This window comes from Phoenix dactylifera, chromosome 5 (genome assembly GCF_009389715.1).
Source record: "Phoenix dactylifera cultivar Barhee BC4 chromosome 5, palm_55x_up_171113_PBpolish2nd_filt_p, whole genome shotgun sequence".
NCBI lineage: Eukaryota > Viridiplantae > Streptophyta > Magnoliopsida > Arecales > Arecaceae > Phoenix > Phoenix dactylifera.
In genome coordinates, this window is record NC_052396.1 from 2,596,514 (window position 1) to 2,606,102 (window position 9,589).

General features: G+C 36.4%; 1 protein-coding gene across 1 annotated transcript; it reads right to left on the reverse strand.

Annotated features, from left to right (window-relative positions):
- Positions 1 to 467: 467 nt before the first annotated feature.
- Positions 468 to 8,926, reverse strand: LOC103704735 (ranBP2-type zinc finger protein At1g67325-like). Its single transcript, XM_039126495.1, has 8 exons — positions 8,747 to 8,926; positions 8,492 to 8,537; positions 6,380 to 6,498; positions 3,624 to 3,840; positions 3,327 to 3,394; positions 3,152 to 3,215; positions 2,433 to 2,545; positions 468 to 898 (listed from the first exon to the last, which is right to left on the reverse strand). Exons 1-8 carry the CDS (start codon positions 8,759 to 8,761, stop codon positions 758 to 760), a joined length of 783 nt encoding a protein of 260 aa, XP_038982423.1. The 5' UTR covers positions 8,762 to 8,926; the 3' UTR covers positions 468 to 757.
- Between the last annotated feature and the right edge of the window lie 663 nt (positions 8,927 to 9,589).

Consider the following 9,589-nt stretch of genomic DNA (forward strand, 5'->3'; position numbering starts at 1 on the left):
GGCTGGCAGTGTTAACCAAATCTTTCTTATCGATTATAACGAATTTACCAATAATTTGCATATTTTTTGAATAACAGTAGTTTGTCAGAACGAAGCCCTTCCAAAGAAGAAAAACGTAAATAACTATCTGTTAATAAACACATAAAAGTCGGACCTAGTAATTACATGGATTTGGATTGTATAGGATCCATGAGAAATCTCAATATGTTTTTTCTTTTTGAATGACTTTGTTCTAGTAGAATAAAATTTCTTGAAATTTTTCCGAAGAAGCTGAGAGTGCCACCAAAAAGAATTTCGGGCCGTCAATTTGCTCAATCTCAGAACGCTTATGGGAGCCTTGAACTTGAGTTACAGAGCAACTACCATCCCTAGATATCGCTACAGGATCCAAGATATGTTAGGATTCTATTTATTTTTCCAGGCAATTTGCATACAGAAAGAGGTAAAAAGTCTAGAAATTTCCCTCATTGAAGGAGTGAAAGCGACACAAATTCTTATCATAAAGAAGATACATCATATTCATCATATGCTCTAACAACACCAAACCAATCCAAAATGCCAGTAATAACTTCGAAAATTACTGCAGCATAAGTAACAAAATGGTCCAAATTCAGTATAAGCAACTTATCTATCATCTAATGGATAGCAATCTGAGATTTCACAAATAACTATCTCATCTAAATCAAAAATTCCTGTTCTTATTTCATTCTTGAACAATAATTAATAGCACCACCAGGTTAAATGTCTATTTGCTCGTTCAAGGCTTCTCATTTCCACATCCTTTCCTGTTACAGACGGTTCGGAAGGGATAGTTAAGATTGTTGCATTTGTTACAAGTCCAGCTACCTTCCGGTGCATCTGCATAATCCTTATTACCCGATGCACCACGACTAGAAGCCTGTCAGAAATAAACAAGAGATCATAAATGCTGCAGGAATTATTATTTTTCAATAAAAGAGTAGATAGAGTTAAATAAAAGCATGAACATTATCATCAATAACAAGTGATAAATTCTTTTTTCTTTCAGTTATATGCTTATAGACATCAAGTAGTCATTATTGCCCAAACAAGATCCTGAGAAGTGGAACCAAGAATCTAGGACTCTGAATACGCTATATTAGTATTGTGCAAAGGTCGTATTTAAAGAGATGCACATGCTTGTTACAATGACTAAAGTATCTGGTGGATCTCAAAACTATAACCAATAAAATACTAAATAATATATTGCCTAATAACAAATAAAAATTATTTAATGAAGGAAAAGTTTGAGCATTTACCCCAATAATCAACAAGCTTCATGCATAGCTAACAAAACAAAAAAAAAAAGGGTGTGTGTGGGTGTGTGTGGCAACACATACCCCTCATCTACTTATATGAGGTACATTAAGCTGCTTGTATTCATGCTCATTCATCTAATGCATATTGATGGCATGAAAGCTCACAAGGATTACCCATATTTTGACTAGAGGTGCAACTTGGACAACTTGAGCTAGTTAGTGGCCAATACAAGCCCAAGAGATAAAGATCCTCGATTTTGCAGCCAGTCGTATATCTGCTTGTTTTGACAGATAGCTAGTTATGAAGGTTAAAAGCAGTTCATTTAGGATAATCTGTTTGTTTACTCGTACAAATAGTTTTATATTTGGCTCCTCCAGGTGAGAGCAGAACTATATACTACAAAAACTTGATGTCCCGCATCAAAATAGAACATCCCAAAAAGTTAAAATAATGAACAATATAATCATAACCATGAGCCAATGAAGAAAAGGTATCGATAATCCCTTCAATCTTTCATGGTGAGTTTGAAACATTGAGCTCAATCATTCTTGTTACATTTTTCGTGTGTTGTATGTAACCATTTATTTATCACCTTGACTGCCTCAAAAAAAGAAAAGCATGACGCACTTAAGAACATGGTGTTTAGCCATATTTTTGTTCATTAAGATGTTCAAATTGTTACTTCCAACTAGCATTCAAGCATGTCATATGTATCAGCTTCTATCCTGCTAATCTATTCTACCTTTCATCCAAACTACACAAGGCAATCACAATAATTTTTAAGTGGAAATTTATTAAAATTAATCTACTCTATTGGGGCTCGGATTAAGACAATCAAGATGTAAAATCAAATACAGAAAATGTAGCTAAACTTATTGCCCACTTGACACTAGCATCCTTTATGTTGAGATAAAGTTTTTTTTAAAAAAAAAGCTTATATGAGCAAAACATCTAATATCACATGGAAAGAGGGGGGGGGGGGGGGGGGGGGGAGGGAAGGGACAGAGGAGGGTGATGCCAGGTGGGGGAGAGGAGGGTGCGGGTGTGTGGGTGGGAGGGAAGGGACAGAGTGGGGCATAAACATGTTGAACAGAAAAGTGAAGATGATGACGGAAAAGTGAAGATGATGACAGAAAAATAAGAGTTACACTTACAGGAGTAGGCCTGGGAGCTCCACATTTCTTCATGTTGCAAGTGCTTCTGAAGGCAAAGTTAACATTATCACATTTGGGACAGATCCAATCACCTTCTGATAACCCATCAGGACCTTAAAAAAATTAAATAAATAAATTATGCCCACATGAAAATGGAGATAAATAGATGATTGTAAGCATAAGATGCACAGATTGAGGGAACATAATACAATATAAGACCTAGAACAATTATTTCAACTCTGAAATTATCCTTTTAAGAGTCCTCTCTAGCCAGTGATAACACCAATACCATTAAGCATAGGGGAAGCACAATATATACACATAAATATGTATCCATGTATATATTATGCATATACACAAATATAAATATACACATGCATACAAATTCCTAACTGAAAAACAAAACAATCACCATGCGCTCTCTCTTAATCTAGCACCCCTTCCATCCCGACTTCCTCCCCCTCCCCCATAATGACAGTAACCAACAGAGAAGAATATCAAATTTATGGTAAACATACACTGAACACTTATAATAAAAAAAGAACTTTGCATATGGCAGTCAGAAAGAAGCGGTAACATATAATATAATAATGCAGATGTAGAGAACTAGCGTGCAAGTGCAAGAAGTCAAATTGCCTATGGCAAACAAATTGCTATTCATGACAACTGCACTAAGTTAAACAAGATTTATCTATATGTTCTTTTTTTTTTTTGTTTACCTCCACGACGTTTTCGTGAAGCATTGCTATCAGGTAGAGCTCCTCCAGACCATGGACTTGGAAGCTTCAAAACCCAAAAGGACGAGATAATTAGACAACCTTGAAGAAATCTATAGAATCTATAGAAGAATAAGCATATAAAATGTTGTGCCTATATTAGAAAATAAAAGCATACTGGTACTGGTGATCCTCGGTACCCATATCCATACCGGTCCATACTAGGGCCAGGACCATAACCTATGCCTGCAACACCCACAAGCATTGGCAAAAGAACAAACCAGATTCATGAAGATACATCAAAACAAGTATTGTAATAGCTAATTGCTCATACATCAAAATGAAAACAAAACCTTGAATTCCCCTCATCAGACACACACATAATACTGTGTCAACATTCATGCAAATTGGCACATAATGAGACAAATATAGGCAGAGAGAGAGAGAGAGAGAGGGGGAGAGAGAGAGAGAGTACCTCCCATTGGTCCAGGTGGACCATATGGAGATAAAAAACCATATGGTCCAGAAGCACTACTCTGTGGCCCATAGTCATAACGCATGCCTGAATGTGGAAGCGGGGCACCATACCCACTGGAAATTCCAAGCGGCATGGGTGGTGGTGCCCCAACACCTCCATAGTAAAGAGGTGCTGGATGATCAAAAGGTCCAGGTATGGGTGTTGGCCCTATTCTCTGGTGAAACAACAATACGTTAGCATATGAATTTTAGGCTAAATCAATCATCAAGATATGATTAAATTGAACATATTCTACGAGAATACAAAACTGAAAACAAAGAAAGGCAGGCAGACAAGTAAAAAATCTTTTCCTCATGTTGTCTTGCTAAAACAATGAAAACAGCAACCACCATTTAGGATGAAATTAATGTTACAAAGTTATCATACAAAGGTCCACAATCTCAGATCATACCACCCGGTATGCGACATTGTATCGTACCGATAGGGTACTGAGACTTAGTATATCCCCTGTATAGAGTGTCGATATCGAGATATGTACCATATCGACACTCGGTATGAGGTTACCAATTGGGCACCAATACAGGATCCAGTACCTAGATGCAAACCTTAATACAAACTGATGCCCAGTTATATATAAACTAAATCTAGTTCAAACCTTAGCAACATATATATTTGAAGATTTGACGGTGTTGATTTGACCGTCATCATTCTAGTTATCATTCCATATGCTAGGGTAGTTTTATTTTTCCATTTTAAAATTGCTAATAATCACTAACACAAAGTGTTAATATAATTGAATACACTTTGACGCAAATAATAGGCTTTGCACAATGTAAAGTATGTAAACTATGTTTGCACAAGCATCTCATATGATAACGATAATTAATTAAAACTCTAGGAAAAAACTAACATGGTACATAACTTTTGACAATTTTACAAAAGATTGTTGCAGATGAATCAACCCCATATCTCTAACAGCATTATCTTAATGTTATAATAATGTCATACTGAAAAAAAATAATTGTAGTAGTCTAGTACTCTCACATCTACAACATTGATACGTGGTCATGCAAATCAATTGCAACCTATACTGACATGCAACAGTCAATGCATGGTATAAGCTACAACAGTAGCAGTAATTCTGCTGACGCTCAAGAAATCACTCACACCTACCACATACTCCATCAAGGATGCTAGATCAGCCTCCAAAACATCTACGCTGTTGTGGTCCAAATTGAGGGCAAGACTGTTGATGAGTTTCAATTTGTACATGTTTATGATGATTGGTCCAAAAGAGGGCAAGACCTCTTTCAACAAAACAATTGATGGATGATTTGGTTTGATGTTCATTCAGCCCTGAAGGGTTGGATAATATAAATTGAATATTGAGGCATGTGTTTGAACCCGCAACTGAACCCAAAAAATTAATACATAATGTATTATGGTAAGTGCAATATGGGGAGAGTTGGCAATATAGCATTAGTTGGCAGGCTTCTTAGTATAATAAGATGAAATTAAGAGAGAATCAGCTAAAACACTTAACCAAACTCCTCATTCTGTTAATCGTCCTCTTATTATGTGTGTTTTTTTACCTTTCTCTTTCTTTCTTCTCAGTTCTTCTCCCATTTTCATCTTAAAGAACATCTTCTACAAGTTGAAGACAAAGATGAAGAAGCTCTAAGGCCTCCTTCTACAGATGATGCCAGGATTTGCACTTTTAAATAGACCTAGAATTATTCATGCATTTGAAATTTAGATTTGAACAATAAGTAGCATATTTTAGTTTATACCAGACTATTATTTGTGTTCTCATTTGCTTCATTTGTTTTATACTATATCAGATACTGATGTCTGATGCACAATTTCTATAAGTAGGGAAAAAGAACCATCCCACGTCACAATCTCAAATCTTGTTATTGCTAGGGCTATGACATTTTAAAGCTTTTGAACTTTCTTCTGCTTGCACTACTAGTTACTGCCTGCCAAAAAATCCCTCTCACTGCTAGCATAATTTATTTTAATGCTCCATATTTTTTTGACCTATGTAATCAAGTGGGTAATTGTTTTGTCCAAAGCACACCAAAAGTTTTTTTTGTTAATGTGATTCAGCAAGCATATTAATATTTAATCCACATATCTATAGGCACTTGTTTTTTTTATCATTTCAAGAATTGTTGTCTGCTAACTTCTGCACCCCAGGATACACCAGTTTCTGGTCTTACTCTGGGCAACTATAATCTGTTGTCCAATAGAATTTTCTTTTGTATTTCTGTGATAGTAACTTTATATGTTTGCAGATTGTTACTTCTAGTCATTATCTTGCAATCAAACTGGATGCATAAGGCTCATTAGAAACATGTGTTTTGCAAATGTAAACAACCATTTAATAAGGAGTATGCTTATCCTTTTCCCTTACCATGAGCAGTTAGCCTCATTAGTAATATAAGGATCATCATGGCCCAAAGCAAATGGCACAGTTATTGCTTCCACTTCTCTTTATCTTCCTCTTGTTCTCATTTTTGTTGCCTTTTAATTGTGCAAGGTTCTATAATCCTATCCAGTCAGGCTACAGAATCTAGAATCCTGACAACAACTTACAGAAAATAAGCAAAATAATCACAATTCATGTGCATTGAAGTTTATAAAAGGTGCATATACCGGTGTACAAACATTTATTGAAGTAGCAGAAGACATAACAATTCTTTCATTCTAAACCACAGTAGACTAAAATTGCAGAAGCAATAATAACTTACTGGACTTGGACTGGCTGATGGACGGGGAGCACCACATTTTCCGCGATTGCATACAGTTCTAAAACTGAAGTTCAAGTTACCACATTGAGGGCATGTCCAATCTCCATCACTCCGAGAAGCTGATGATCATTAAAAATTTCTTTTTAGAAACAAAACAGTTATCTTGCAACAGTATAAAAACCTGACATGGATAGCATTAACATTCTGGCATTTCACATTGACCTTGCATAACAAAGGCAAATTCCATGCAGTTTGCCAGTGATAACCAAGACATACAGGAAGGTACAATTATAATACTATGATGGTTTAAGATAAAAAGCCCAAATGTAGCCCCATATCTTACTTCCGATGATTGAGAACATCTCCTGATCATTGCTAGACTGGTCTAATATAGATCCATATGTGTTTTATCCAGTGGAATGAAACCATGCAGGGAGAACATGCACTGATGAATGAAGTGAGTTACCTACCCATCTACCATTTTTCTTATCAGTACTAGAGATACTTCTCAGCTCTATTCTTCAAAGCCAAATCTTCTTAAAGTTACAACATGCACTTCACACTCAGTATGCTTCCTTTTGACAATATGCCATTGTTTACAACATTTCAGCACACTCTCGAATATAGAAGAAAACCTCATAAGAACTATCACTTGCTAATTTCTAAACAAATGGGCAAAGAAATAGATCACTTAGAATCGTGTTCCCTCAACAAATATAGCCAAAAGTTTTGAACGTATTCTTCCCGTGTAATTTGTGGAATAAGCTGATAAGAAGATTTGGAGATCACATCCATCAAGTTTGTTCCCAAGAAGGAATTAGTTTTTGTGAGTAAACTTTATTGTATAATATATTTCACAGCAGCTCTTATTGTACATATCCACAACAAAAAGGGTTCTATCCTTATGTCATTCATATGTCTCTCTAACACAGATCCTCTCTTGCACCTGTCCCTCCCCCCACCCCCACACCCCCCCCCCCCAAAAAAAAAAAAAAAACAAAACAAAACAAGAAGTCATTAACCCTTAAAAAAAGAAAAAATAATCAAAAAAACAACTGCACCCTAAATTCTTGCTCTATGACCAAAAAGTCATTAAGCCCACATTATCTCTCCCACTACATCTCTTTTACAACAATAATAACTAACACTATCACCTACTGTATCTTTAGATCCCACTTGTTTTGAAGCACTTAACAGAACTATAAATTATTTCATTTTCATTTGCATCCCATGCACATAGCAGAGAGAGCACAGTGTCTTAGATCAGTCCGATATTGCAACAGTTAGAGCTCAGAGTTTCTATCTTACTCTTTGTTTCCACTTGATAATATACTTTTTACTTTGAAAGCATGAAAGGATAGAAGATGCAGACGCATATGACACAACTACATATCAAGCTCAAAAGGCATCAGTACTTGAACCTCAAGAATATGGACTTCACAAGTCAATAGCTAATAATTCTCCACCATCAGCTATCCATGTGGGCTACTCTAAATGTCTTGCTGAAAAAATATCTTTCCTCTTCATTGTTCCATCATTAATAGCAATTGTGAAAAATAGCAGCTTCCCTGTGACCTACATTAGCTAACAATGAATCAACAATCGACCAGTTTTGTTCTCATCTCGAACACAAGAGTCAAAACCAGCTGAAAAGCCATCCTTGTGCAAGGAGGTGACTGTAACTAGACTGGAAGATCTCATTTTCTTTTTCTTGTTTCATTGGCAACGAGATTAGCTGTATCAGTTCCATCCAAGCACTCCAATATTTGAATTCCCAGGCCCTCAAAATAGCAGAGCTTCTATTACCAGACCAACTGGTCACAATAATCCCTCGGGTTAAATTTTCAAGATCATGAATTTAGCATATCATGAGCAACCACAGCCGCAACAATTTCAAGTCAATTAAATGGAATTAACTAAAAAAAGAATGTACAAAATTGAACAGTCATCCAACAGCAATATCTATGATTATAAAAGCTATGAAGTTAAACTGATAGTAGTGCAAAATCCTAAGATTACCGAAGAAAGTGAAAATCACTGATTAATTAATCAAATTTTCAGGTCTGTGATCATAAAAAAACCATATGAATGAATTAAAATCACTTATGCAACCTTCATTACGGGACCGTTTGGATCCGAACGAGCCGCGATTATCCACCTACATGATGAAAAATGTCATGTAAAGAACATTGTGACAAAATTACTCAGCTAGTAAAACTACTTGAAAATAGAACAAAGGTTAGGAGGAAACTTCTGGGGGAATAAAAAAAAAATCTTGCAAAAAGAATCGGTGCAGATGCCTGGTTAAACCCTAGTTTTGCCCAAGGGGGCGAGAGAGAGAGAGAGAGAGAGAGAGAGAGAGCTCACCTTGACGGAAGCCATGGGGCGGACGGGAGGGACGGAGAGAGGGGCGTGGGAGGTAAAGCACTGGCTCGAGTCGAGCAGCGAGTGGAGATGGCGAGGCGAAGCGAAACAACGCCTCTGCGGCTATCTTTGCGTGCGACGGCTCTTTTCTTTCGAAGTTGCCCGTAGGGGGCTATGGGGAATTATTTACGGGAAATTACTTTCGCCTGTACCGCTGCTAAATTGTTTCTACATGGGGTGTTGGTTTGAGACTTTGAGGGCGATGCGCGTGAGAGCTGGACGGCCGTGATTTGTTTTCCCTTCCCCTGCGGCTTTTTCAGTATAAGGATAACAATCGGAAACGGATCAGGTTGGATTAAAAATTTGCCGACTTAAATCTGATCTAAACAAGTCACAAATTCAGACAGGTAATCCGACCTGACACGTATAATCATATATTAAATAAATCAAATCAAATTAAATAGATTAAAAAAAATTTAATCGATTAAATAAATTTAAATAGATTTAATAGGTTCAGCAGATTAGGTTAAACGAGAAAGAAATAAATTAAGTAGGCCTTAAATGGATTAAATAGGTCAAGGCATGATCCGAACTAATTATTCAATAAGTTAAATAGGTGAAAAGTTTAAACTTGAACCCCTATTTAATAATAGGTTTAGAAGGTTACATTTATATCCCAAGTCTATTTATGTCAGACTCAAACCTGTGAAGCTTTTGCTAATCGAGTCATGAATTACCACACCTAGTTGGACACCGAAAAATCAAAGAAAAATACATATAGACCCACCATTTTTCCAAGAATTGGGATTTGGGACTGGAGGGTGAAGGCTATGTGGGGAAAATAGA

What these genes read in the sequence shown, in the direction of transcription:
- LOC103704735 (XM_039126495.1), bottom strand. An exon ending in TCCACCTGGACCAATGGGAG is followed by an intron (nt 3,395 to 3,623) that starts GTACTCTCTCTC and finishes TGGGTGTTGCAG; the next exon opens with GCATAGGTTATGGTCCTGGC. An exon ending in ACCGAGGATCACCAGTACCA is followed by an intron (nt 3,216 to 3,326) that starts GTATGCTTTTAT and finishes TGGGTTTTGAAG; the next exon opens with CTTCCAAGTCCATGGTCTGG.